General features: G+C 47.6%; 1 protein-coding gene across 6 annotated transcripts in view; it reads left to right on the forward strand.

Moving 5' to 3' along the window:
* The window catches only part of GRM5 (glutamate metabotropic receptor 5), a 494,822-nt gene that overhangs the window by 428,694 nt on the left and 52,798 nt on the right, over positions 1-13,330 (forward strand). For all 6 annotated transcript variants that reach the window (XM_075592557.1, XM_075592555.1, XM_075592556.1 and 3 more), the window contains exon 6: positions 11,612-11,780. In XM_075592557.1, coding sequence (XP_075448672.1) covers positions 11,612-11,780 — 169 coding nt within the window. The remainder of the gene's footprint in view (positions 1-11,611; positions 11,781-13,330) is intronic.

Raw genomic sequence — 13,330 nt, forward strand, 5'->3', positions numbered from 1 at the left:
TGCATGGCAGAGCCAGAGTACCTAGCCCATTCCAGACACTCACCGTAGGGAGCACAGACTGGGAGGAAGGAGTCACAGCAGACACTGAGAGAGTGAGCCTAGCCTGAGGTAGAGCAACACTGGGACACACCTAGATAAGGTACACATGTGGTGGTGCATCTGAAGCTAATCTTTATTGTACCGGTGTGGTGGCTGCCCCGCAGAGCGGAACCCCATGTACAGTAACAGCAGCGAGAAAATGGCGACCGCAAGAATGGAGGATCCGCGCGGTGCGGATAGTCCAAAATGGCGGACGGAGGCTAATGGAGAGAGCGCACATGGTGTGTGTGCATGTAAAGAGGACATGGGACAATTGATGAAGCGGTACTTCAGTCTTTATCAGGATGACGGAGAGGATCTACCTGGGTTCCTCCTGCGGATTGGAGCCGTCTTACAGGAGATGCGAAAGGGGGATCATATTAAGGCCACTGAGGTGGAGGTGTACTTTTGTGATCAAATCCTGAGAGGAGCGATACCTGACCATCCTGTCGTGGCTAAGATGTGGTGCTCCTGGATGCGGGGTGTCCCCCTGTCCTTCGGGAGGCTATTGGGTGAGATAGAGGAATATGAGGTTGCAGCTGCTGCGAATATGGATTGCAGAGCGATCCAAAATGGCGGTTCCCGCTACCCGGGGAGACCGCGTGGGCCAGTTGCAGAAAATGCTGCAAATGCAAAACTTGCAGAAAGTTGTCCGGGATTGGCGCCAAAAGAAGAATTCCACCCTGTTGGGGATAAGGGCGCGAAAACGGAGGCCACGCCCCCCAGGACTGTGAAAAGTTCAGCCCCTGTGCCGGGGCATCCAATTAACTTGTGGGACCCTCCCCAAATATTCACCAGGGGGAGGGGTCTCTATCTCTGCCAGCCAAGACCCGAGTTGTCTGAGGGAGGAGCTGGGTGTGAGCTTCCTGTCCCACAGTTGCGAGCTGGTGAACAGGAGAGACCATTGTGCAAAGTGTCTCCCGTAACCAGCACAACAAAGAGCGAGATGGACATTGGGGTATATCCCTATTTATTGCCAGGAGGCTCCCTGGTAGTCAAGGCGGGAGCAGACACAGCCATGCTGACGGCTGAAGTCCCGCATACGGCCTGCAACGAACCAGTTGATCCCGGAGAATGGGGTTCGCTCCTAGTGATCGCAACGGAGCCTAGAGAGAAAGGGGTCTACAACCGCGGTGAGAACCCGGAACCTCACCGTCGGTCCCCTGCGGAAGTGCCACTACTAGTGTCGGAGTCTGCTTCATCGGACGAGGAGCAGGCAAGCCCGACCTCGGTGGTGATGCGCCTACCGGCGGACCACTACAGCGGTGCTGCAAAAGAACCAGCACTTACCTGTGTCACAGCGGAGCGGAGTCTCGAGGCGCTGAGATCGCCTGTGCGGAGACAACCGGAGCAGCGGAGTCCCACGGCCGTGGTGACTTGCAGCGCAGAAGGAGGAGAGGATTCCATCCCGAGCCGACGGAGCGGTGAGATACATCCTTACCCTTCCCAGGCGCCGGTGGTGGCAACGGAGGAGGAAGGCCTAGCCCAGGCCCGAACGGAGCGGAGAGCAGAACCATCACTTCCGGCGGCGGATGTCGTTGTGGAGGAAGAGATCCCGCTTGGGGATCCATCGCAAGATGGTGGAGTATCCGGTTCCGGTGATGACGTCACTTCCGGCGGAGGTAGCGGAACGATCGGAGAGATGACAACAACGCCTCGGCGATCGGGCCGTGCTTCCCGATCACCTGTGTCAACAAAGAGCTGGCAGGCTGCGAGGAGAGCTGAGACGGGTGAGGCCCAACCAGCGGCACGTCCGCACAATGATACGGGACTATCCGAGGGCAGAGAGCGGGTCGGAACCCCGCGGATGCCCATTTCCTGTCCCTATGCCCAACCCCATGCCCTAGGTAAAGCCCCTGTCCCTGTCACCTTTTCCCGTGGGTCCACGTCCAGTTTGGGAATGTCGGGAGGGTCCCAGGGAACCGGTGAGGAACGGACTGGGGAGAGACTGAACAGCTATGCCTCTGATGGTGGGTCGAGGGGTGGAGGGCAGTTGGGAAAAGTATCCGAGTCCCGATGGGTACCTAGTGTGGCCGTAGTTAAGTCTCAGGATAGCTCCAAACAAGAGAGGTGGTCTAGGCCTCTTTCATCAAGAACCTCTGGGGTATCTTCTTGGGGGGATACAGAGGAGGGGGACTCACTAGAGTGGGGGTCTGAGGAACGTAAGGAGACCCGATGGTGGGCGGTGGGGGAATTTACACCGGCCCAGAAGAAGAGGAAGATGCAGGAACGATGGTTTCAGATATGGCAGCATAATATAGAGCCTATGGGGCCTGGGATATTATCTGACCCTGTGGACACAGACGAGCCCCTGTCAGGGGTGTTGCCAGGGAGGGCAGGGAACGCGGAGCTGACTAGGAGCAGCCGGGCAGAAAGGGCCATTATTGCCAAGTACAAAGCGTCCCACAGGTTGGAGTACCTGTATGTCCCTGAACCCCTCATGGAGGGAGAAATTGAGTTTAAAATGGGTTCCACTGGTGAGGATAGGGGATATGGCACTGATGAGGAGGAAGGATCAGGGGAAGAAGATTGGGATCCTGGCGGGTTACATGAGAAGTGTCGCGCAGAGGGTTACAGCATTGCTGCTTTAAGCCCAGTGGACCATGCTGTGCGCAAGCCACCGTAAGAGGGTATGGTAGTACCACTAATGGATACTCCATAAGGGAGTAACCCGGGTTGTTATCATCCAAAGTTAGGATGTATCTGTTACTATGTGTGATGAAGTTATGTACTGTAATGTTGTGACTAATTATGTGTGTTCCATTTTACAGTGCTTCCTGGAAAGAGGTATACAAATTTAGGTCCCAGCGAGGACGATGGGATTCACCAGGGGGAGAATGTAGCGGTCATGTAAAATGCCTACAGTCATCTCTCCTGCTGGCAGCAAGGCCTGGTAAGTGTGGGCATGCCAGCAGTAATCATGGAGGTTTTCCCTCACACCCTGGTGGGGTGCCCTGTGTATGGATGGGACTGGTCACATGCTCTGACTCCATGGTTAGTGATGTCAGAGGTGTGTCAGCCTCAGAAGTTACATAAGGCACAGCACTGTGTCAAGAGTTAGTTCTGTCAGCGTTCAAGGCGAGTACAGTTGCTGGAAAGTTCTTGCAAGGTTCAGGAAGGAGTTCAAGTTCTGCAGAGTGTTAGTTATGTTCTAGTAACTCCATGGGAGACTGTGTCCAGGGACCTGGCACAGGGCAGTGATTCCTGCGGGAATAGTGAATCCCTCATCTAGGTGACATACCTATCAAAGGGGAGCACGGGCGAGATGATCGGCTAAATACACCCATTGTGGAGGGCAGCTATGCCCGCCGTGACAGTAAAGATGGAGCTGATCAGAGAAACCCCTGTGTGTGAGAGTCCAATGATTACACAGGAGGTTGCACCACCGAGGAGTTCCTCGTCAGGATCATCCCCATGCGGACGCAGGGACCCTAGTGAGGTGGAGGCGCTGCACTGGAACTAGGTGAGACTCAGCACACTACCTCAGCTGCCTGTCTGGACGGGTTCTCCCCACACACCATCATGCGGGAGACTCAGGAGTCCTGTAGCCAACAGGTGCACCATCAGGCATATCTACACTGTAATGGGGGCCGGTTAGACCACAGGGGCCAATGTGAGATTGGGTGGGTCAGGCCGGGCCAGAAACACCGTTACATTTGGAGGCGAGCTGCTGAGATCAGATCTGTCATCAGGACAGGCTCTAGCTAGGCACACTGGGAAACAGGGAGAGCGTCTGCTGCCACTCTGTGCTGCGTTGGGACGGACCTAGGGGTGGTCAGGGGGCTGACAGGGTATTGTCAGTTCGCAGGGACAACCTAGGGGCCTGAAAGGAGTGAGGGGTTTGGAGCGGGGCTATAGCTGACCGAGTCACCTTGAGGCAGTGCTAGTTGGTAGGATGCCAGAAGGGATAGCCTGTTAACATGGTCAGGAGTCCTGGAGAGGGTCTGCGCTAGGCTGACCAAGACAGGTAGACGCCCCAAGTACTGCATGGCAGAGCCAGAGTACCTAGCCCATTCCAGACACTCACCGTAGGGAGCACAGACTGGGAGGAAGGAGTCACAGCAGACACTGAGAGAGTGAGCCTAGCCTGAGGTAGAGCAACACTGGGACACACCTAGATAAGGTACACATGTGGTGGTGCATCTGAAGCTAATCTTTATTGTACCGGTGTGGTGGCTGCCCCGCAGAGCGGAACCCCATGTACAGTAACAGCAGCGAGAAAATGGCGACCGCAAGAATGGAGGATCCGCGCGGTGCGGATAGTCCAAAATGGCGGACGGAGGCTAATGGAGAGAGCGCACATGGTGTGTGTGCGTGTAAAGAGGACATGGGACAATTGATGAAGCGGTACTTCAGTCTTTATCAGGATGACGGAGAGGATCTACCTGGGTTCCTCCTGCGGATTGGAGCCGTCTTACAGGAGATGCGAAAGGGGGATCATATTAAGGCCACTGAGGTGGAGGTGTACTTTTGTGATCAAATCCTGAGAGGAGCGATACCTGACCATCCTGTCGTGGCTAAGATGTGGTGCTCCTGGATGCGGGGTGTCCCCCTGTCCTTCGGGAGGCTATTGGGTGAGATAGAGGAATATGAGGTTGCAGCTGCTGCGAATATGGATTGCAGAGCGATCCAAAATGGCGGTTCCCGCTACCCGGGGAGACCGCGTGGGCCAGTTGCAGAAAATGCTGCAAATGCAAAACTTGCAGAAAGTTGTCCGGGATTGGCGCCAAAAGAAGAATTCCACCCTGTTGGGGATAAGGGCGCGAAAACGGAGGCCACGCCCCCCAGGACTGTGAAAAGTTCAGCCCCTGTGCCGGGGCATCCAATTAACTTGTGGGACCCTCCCCAAATATTCACCAGGGGGAGGGGTCTCTATCTCTGCCAGCCAAGACCCGAGTTGTCTGAGGGAGGAGCTGGGTGTGAGCTTCCTGTCCCACAGTTGCGAGCTGGTGAACAGGAGAGACCATTGTGCAAAGTGTCTCCCGTAACCAGCACAACAAAGAGCGAGATGGACATTGGGGTATATCCCTATTTATTGCCAGGAGGCTCCCTGGTAGTCAAGGCGGGAGCAGACACAGCCATGCTGACGGCTGAAGTCCCGCATACGGCCTGCAACGAACCAGTTGATCCCGGAGAATGGGGTTCGCTCCTAGTGATCGCAACGGAGCCTAGAGAGAAAGGGGTCTACAACCGCGGTGAGAACCCGGAACCTCACCGTCGGTCCCCTGCGGAAGTGCCACTACTAGTGTCGGAGTCTGCTTCATCGGACGAGGAGCAGGCAAGCCCGACCTCGGTGGTGATGCGCCTACCGGCGGACCACTACAGCGGTGCTGCAAAAGAACCAGCACTTACCTGTGTCACAGCGGAGCGGAGTCTCGAGGCGCTGAGATCGCCTGTGCGGAGACAACCGGAGCAGCGGAGTCCCACGGCCGTGGTGACTTGCAGCGCAGAAGGAGGAGAGGATTCCATCCCGAGCCGACGGAGCGGTGAGATACATCCTTACCCTTCCCAGGCGCCGGTGGTGGCAACGGAGGAGGAAGGCCTAGCCCAGGCCCGAACGGAGCGGAGAGCAGAACCATCACTTCCGGCGGCGGATGTCGTTGTGGAGGAAGAGATCCCGCTTGGGGATCCATCGCAAGATGGTGGAGTATCCGGTTCCGGTGATGACGTCACTTCCGGCGGAGGTAGCGGAACGATCGGAGAGATGACAACAACGCCTCGGCGATCGGGCCGTGCTTCCCGATCACCTGTGTCAACAAAGAGCTGGCAGGCTGCGAGGAGAGCTGAGACGGGTGAGGCCCAACCAGCGGCACGTCCGCACAATGATACGGGACTATCCGAGGGCAGAGAGCGGGTCGGAACCCCGCGGATGCCCATTTCCTGTCCCTATGCCCAACCCCATGCCCTAGGTAAAGCCCCTGTCCCTGTCACCTTTTCCCGTGGGTCCACGTCCAGTTTGGGAATGTCGGGAGGGTCCCAGGGAACCGGTGAGGAACGGACTGGGGAGAGACTGAACAGCTATGCCTCTGATGGTGGGTCGAGGGGTGGAGGGCAGTTGGGAAAAGTATCCGAGTCCCGATGGGTACCTAGTGTGGCCGTAGTTAAGTCTCAGGATAGCTCCAAACAAGAGAGGTGGTCTAGGCCTCTTTCATCAAGAACCTCTGGGGTATCTTCTTGGGGGGATACAGAGGAGGGGGACTCACTAGAGTGGGGGTCTGAGGAACGTAAGGAGACCCGATGGTGGGCGGTGGGGGAATTTACACCGGCCCAGAAGAAGAGGAAGATGCAGGAACGATGGTTTCAGATATGGCAGCATAATATAGAGCCTATGGGGCCTGGGATATTATCTGACCCTGTGGACACAGACGAGCCCCTGTCAGGGGTGTTGCCAGGGAGGGCAGGGAACGCGGAGCTGACTAGGAGCAGCCGGGCAGAAAGGGCCATTATTGCCAAGTACAAAGCGTCCCACAGGTTGGAGTACCTGTATGTCCCTGAACCCCTCATGGAGGGAGAAATTGAGTTTAAAATGGGTTCCACTGGTGAGGATAGGGGATATGGCACTGATGAGGAGGAAGGATCAGGGGAAGAAGATTGGGATCCTGGCGGGTTACATGAGAAGTGTCGCGCAGAGGGTTACAGCATTGCTGCTTTAAGCCCAGTGGACCATGCTGTGCGCAAGCCACCGTAAGAGGGTATGGTAGTACCACTAATGGATACTCCATAAGGGAGTAACCCGGGTTGTTATCATCCAAAGTTAGGATGTATCTGTTACTATGTGTGATGAAGTTATGTACTGTAATGTTGTGACTAATTATGTGTGTTCCATTTTACAGTGCTTCCTGGAAAGAGGTATACAAATTTAGGTCCCAGCGAGGACGATGGGATTCACCAGGGGGAGAATGTAGCGGTCATGTAAAATGCCTACATTCATCTCTCCTGCTGGCAGCAAGGCCTGGTAAGTGTGGGCATGCCAGCAGTAATCATGGAGGTTTTCCCTCACACCCTGGTGGGGTGCCCTGTGTATGGATGGGACTGGTCACATGCTCTGACTCCATGGTTAGTGATGTCAGAGGTGTGTCAGCCTCAGAAGTTACATAAGGCACAGCACTGTGTCAAGAGTTAGTTCTGTCAGCGTTCAAGGCGAGTACAGTTGCTGGAAAGTTCTTGCAAGGTTCAGGAAGGAGTTCAAGTTCTGCAGAGTGTTAGTTATGTTCTAGTAACTCCATGGGAGACTGTGTCCAGGGACCTGGCACAGGGCAGTGATTCCTGCGGGAATAGTGAATCCCTCATCTAGGTGACATACCTATCAAAGGGGAGCACGGGCGAGATGATCGGCTAAATACACCCATTGTGGAGGGCAGCTATGCCCGCCGTGACAGTAAAGATGGAGCTGATCAGAGAAACCCCTGTGTGTGAGAGTCCAATGATTACACAGGAGGTTGCACCACCGAGGAGTTCCTCGTCAGGATCATCCCCATGCGGACGCAGGGACCCTAGTGAGGTGGAGGCGCTGCACTGGAACTAGGTGAGACTCAGCACACTACCTCAGCTGCCTGTCTGGACGGGTTCTCCCCACACACCATCATGCGGGAGACTCAGGAGTCCTGTAGCCAACAGGTGCACCATCAGGCATATCTACACTGTAATGGGGGCCGGTTAGACCACAGGGGCCAATGTGAGATTGGGTGGGTCAGGCCGGGCCAGAAACACCGTTACATATATATATATATATGTATATGTATATGTATATGTATATGTATATGTATATATATATATATATATATATATATAAGAGTCAGTCAGCTGGCACTCTATATAATGGTATATAGTGGTGGTGCTAATCCCATATAGTAGATACAAAACATATTACCATTCTTGCGTCAGGTAAAGAAAGGCAGCACTCACATCCAGAAAGGTAAAAGATAATTGTATTCAAGGTATGTACAAACAGACGCCAATCCGACGTTTCGGTCCCGGAACGGGAACTTTCTCAAGGGGGGTGCTGCCTCTCTTTACCTGACGCAAGAATGGTAATATGTTTATATATATATATATATATATATATATATATATATATATATATATATATATATATAACTATTGATTTAAAACAAAAATAAAAAAGTTCCATAAAATGGAACAAGCCGTATATGAGGCTTCTGTTAGCAGTGGGCCTTGCTGGGAGTAAGTCAGTATCTCTCCTTCTGAATCCGCACGGCCGTGTCTCTCACCAGTCTCCCTGTGATGATGTCACACGTTTCGTCCCAGAAATTAACCAGCTCCATGACTACCTCCCTGCATCTCAAAACTCCACCCCCAGGACCAGTGCAGCAGACGTCAGTGATCACACATTTATTGTCATAGAAGAATAACACTCTAGAGCAGGCCTGCACAACTCCAGTCCTCGAGTGCCGCAAACAGGCCAGGTTTTCAGGATATCCCTAAATCAGCACAGCTGACTCAATTAGTGGCTCAGTCATACTGAGCCACTAATTGAGCCAGCTGTGCTGAAGTAGGGATATCTTAAAAACCTGGCCTGTTTGCGGCCCACGAGGACTGGAGTTGTGCAGGCCTGCTCTAGAGAATGATATTGTGTAACCTCTATAGATCGATTTGGGAATTTATTTTTGTTGAACGTATTATATTATTTTGTTATTGTTTTTCTTTTTTTTCTGCATATTCCCTGGATCGGAGCTCTGCGCCCAAGGGAGCTATCATTGACAAGTGCCATTTTTTTGTTTTGAGACAATGTGTGGATTTTCTAAGCAGCAAGCACTTTAACTGTTATTATTAAGAGACTTTTTTGTCATTTTTTCACAGTTCTTTATTCACTATTGTGTTATAATCACTAATTTCGGTTTAATCATTAGGTTGTTTATATAAATTGTGTCATTGGGTGGATTGAATAGTTTTAGCGCTTTTTTATGTATATTTATTTAGTTGATTGAATGTGCTCACTTAAGTGGAGTAAATTCCCTTTCAAGAATCATACTGTAGTATGTTCATTTGTAATTAACTGCTTTAGACAAAAACGTTAAGAGAAAAAAATGAATTTCATTAATAAACCTTAGAATCTCAATGCCATCGACACTGGCTTTTCAAGTGTATTGATGTGCACAGAAGCCTCTCAGAGACCCTAAAAGGAATGGATGTCAGGAAACTTATCTTTTTAACAAGTTCAGAAAAAAAATCTGCTTAGATTATTCTCTGCTGTCAATATTACACTTGATACTAAGGCAAACTGTCAGATCAGTGCTGTGAGCATTATCTATTAGTGGTGTTATGAAAAGCAAGCTTTAATGTTACAGCCCTGCTTACGCAACATACAGTATTTGAGAAAAATGTATGCAGGTGGCATCAAGTTATACGACCAGCATATTGAATTCTGAAAGTCCTGAGTTAACAGTGTTGTGGATCTGGTCCATTGTATTGACCTTGAGCAATCTTGAGACATTTGTGCTTGACCTGGTCTTACATTCTCACTGCTACAGCCTACGTTTAGGGAAACCCTACTTAGAGGAGCACTCCTTGTTGTTATGCTTTATTTTTTAATTTGTTTTATAGGTTTGAAGAACGTTGATTTTAACTCCGGGGACTCCCTGCTTCCCAAGATACGTACCTCCATATGGGGTGCCGGAATCTCACTACAATCTTTAAATGTCACGGTCAAAAGGAAGCCATAAGTGATGCTGTCACGGCTTCCTACTGGCCGGCAGGACGCTGGACTTTTAAATCAACTTGGCTCATACCGGCACCCCATACAGAGGTAAGTATCTCTGGAAGCACGGGGTCCCCGCAGAATAAATCAATGCAGTTCAGCTCCAGAGACACCCTGCTTCAAACTTATTAAACATTTTTATAAAGCATTCTAGATATGGGGTTCCCTGCACTCACAGTTTACAACATCCAAGCAAAAAACTTCTTAGTAGAAAAGATATATTTTACTGTGATAGACAAACACGTGTGCTGTGCTATACTATATACAAAGCAATATGCATGCGAAACGTGAAAAATGTATTACAAAACACGGATATACAAAGTGTCATAGACAATGGTGTGTCCCCAGGTCTGCAGAAGCAATCTTTGGTATATATGGATACAAAGCTCTCTGACTATTTATGAAAAAATGTCTAGATCTCGATAATAATTATTAATGCTAGCATAAAAATTCATGATCTGAAGATCTAACTTACAAAGAAATCTATATACCATATAGACAGACAAGGGGAAGGACAGCACCCTTGACAAGGAGGAAGTAGGAAGAAAAAAGGAGTGTAGGAAAAAACTACTACATGAGTAACAGGAAAAATAGTCCATGAGTCTGTAAGGGGGGGAGGGGGCAACACTTCAGGGTCGTAACCCTTTCTTCAGGTCCATTCCCACGACAACACAAATAGAAATGCAGTATTTCCCTTAATTATATAATCAAAGTTCATTCCTCCAAAATATTCAAATTTAAATGACTCCACTCAAGTTCTCAGTAGTTGACTTGACTCCATATAGCAATATAGTCTTTTTTTGTGTTACCTTCGTACCATTTATATTTCTTTGCATTGCTTTACATTAGTGGTGCTGTCTGTCACCTTTGTTTATCCGTTGTAAAAATTTTTTTAAAAAGCATATCCGCAAGGACTGTTCCTTTAACCCCACATAAACTGTTTCTAGGGGACCCCTCTGAGTCATACTGTAGGCTTAACAACTTATTAACCAACTCAACACAATGAGGTTATGGTAAAAAAAATGTATAAACAATTGCATACATACATACATACATACATACATACATACATACATACAGGTATGTCTCATATCATGTCACAGTCTTGCAAGTATCATACAGTGCTAAACAGAGTCTACTCTGACGAGGTTGGCGGCTTGAATCATGTTTTGGTCAAAAGATGCAACCAAATGATTCCTTTGTCACAAAGACTTAGGCTGCGCTTATAGTGACGGTGATGTCGCTGCAAAACAAATGCATTGCTGCCGTCGCGTGCCCTTATAGTAAGCACGATGCGACAGAGCGATGGATTGGTCGCGATCACTGGAAGTCATTTCTTTTTGATTTTCCAGCTACCGTCGCGTCGCTGTCGCCAGCGCTATAAGCGTAGCCTCAGGTTCTACTGTAAATGTAACCATGTCACTAATATATTTTAGCCCAAATTGGAAGAAGCACAGGATCTGTTCTTTTGTTTTCCATATACTGTATGTAAGGCCAATACTTTTTACCAGCAGCATACTTGTATAGTGAGAAACGTAGTAATATGTACAGTCTTCCATCATACAGTGTTAAAACTGCAAACCCAGTGTCAATATTCTAGTTATGAACATGAAAATAAACACAATAGATAATTATCTTTTTAGCTTGGTGGTTTTAAATGTTTTTCCTTTCCACTTTAACCTACCACAGTAAGCTGAAGTAAACTTCTAACTGTAATATTAATATTGATGCATTAGCTGAAGTAAAATTTCTAAACCTTTTAAATGAACATGTCTTTGTTGATATCCTACAATATTAATTTATATTTTATTCAAGGTATGAAATCATGAATTTTAAGAAAATGGGAAAAGATTACTTTGATTATATCAATGTTGGGAGCTGGGACAATGGTGAATTAAAAATGGATGATGATGAAATTTGGTCAAGCAAAAATACTGTCATGAGATCAGTATGCAGTGAGCCTTGTGCAAAAGGTCAAATTAAGGTAAAAATGGTTCCCTGTGTTTTCAATGAAAATTGTAGTACAGATTTAGTTTATGATTTCTATAATGTTATAGATCCTTAATGTTAGATGTTATCAAAAATACTTTTTCTGACCTGGTGAAATACAAGAGTTTTTGTGAATTAAAAATGTTGTTTATTTTGCATGATTATTGACCTTATTTAAGCATGTTCACTGCAGAGTAAAGATTATTGTAAGAAATGTTTGATCTACTGTAGTGATATACTTTTTACATTGGCAAAATAATTGTTGCATCAAAGGTCCGTTTGTGATTAGTTACAAAATATGTTTACACCAATTCTCAAATGGCTATGACGCATAAAACAAATTTTGTCAGATATGGATACATCAGGGTCTGTAGGATGTATCTGAACATTGGAAAGAAATCCTGAAAAGTTCAATGGAACTCAATATACTTGTAATCAGAAAAAGGAAGAACAGGCTCTGCAGTATTGCACTCACGATCTAGGTATATGAAATAAATTAAAACTTAAATATTTAATAAGTACATAATAAAGACTAATATGTGAAATAGAAAGGAATAACCTACAATAGTATTATTTTGCCCACAAGCCACAATTTCTACTTTTTTAATTATTATTTTTTTTGGGATCTTACTTGGACTAGTTTTAATTATTGTTGTGTACTGTATACAGTATATATATATATATATATATATATATATATATATATTGTATATATATATATTTATATTGTACTATATTGTACTGTACTATATATATATATATATAAATGTAAATACAACTGTATGCTCATCTGCATGTCTTAGGCAGGTCTGCAACCCCACTTTTCACCATTATCACCCAGCACCCAGTACTTCCACTGCAGCAAGGGATTCTGGGAAATGACATGCAAATGAGCACATATAGATATACAATTGGTAATTTATTATTACTTTCTATTTCACATATTATTTTAAAATGATGTACTTATAGAATATTTAAGTTTTAATTTATTTTATATACCTAGATCACGAGTACCTGTTTTTCCTTGTTTATTTTTTTAACTCAAATTTTATTGAAGTTTTTCATTATGTAACAATACATAGTTTCATGTTCATATGCTTCGCATGTGTTATACATAAAATCGAACTTGTACGAAAAAGAAAATCTGAACCTAAATCAGGGGGGTTGGGGAGAGGAAGGCGGGAATGGGGGTGAGTCACAAAATATGATGTTAAGTCTGGATGCAGAAAAGGCAAAAAAAGCATTTGACAGGATCGACTGGCCATATTTAAAAGAGACGCTCGGGACGTTTGGCTTTGGGGATCAGGTGAGTGGTGCGATTATGTCGCTATACCCAAGCCCGACTGCTAGGGTCAAACATTAGGGCTTTCCATCTGTTCAATTCCAAATTAGAAGCGGCACGAGACAGGGGTGCCCGTTATTCCCCCTCCTGTTTGCCCTTTGTATAGAACCCATAGCAGCTCGGATTCATAGCTGCCCGGACATAGCGGGTTTAGATATACACTCGCAATCTCACAAGGCAGCATTGTATGCCGATGACATTTT

The sequence above is a fragment of the Ascaphus truei genome, chromosome 3 (genome assembly GCF_040206685.1).
Source record: "Ascaphus truei isolate aAscTru1 chromosome 3, aAscTru1.hap1, whole genome shotgun sequence".
Classification (NCBI taxonomy): Eukaryota; Metazoa; Chordata; class Amphibia; order Anura; family Ascaphidae; genus Ascaphus; species Ascaphus truei.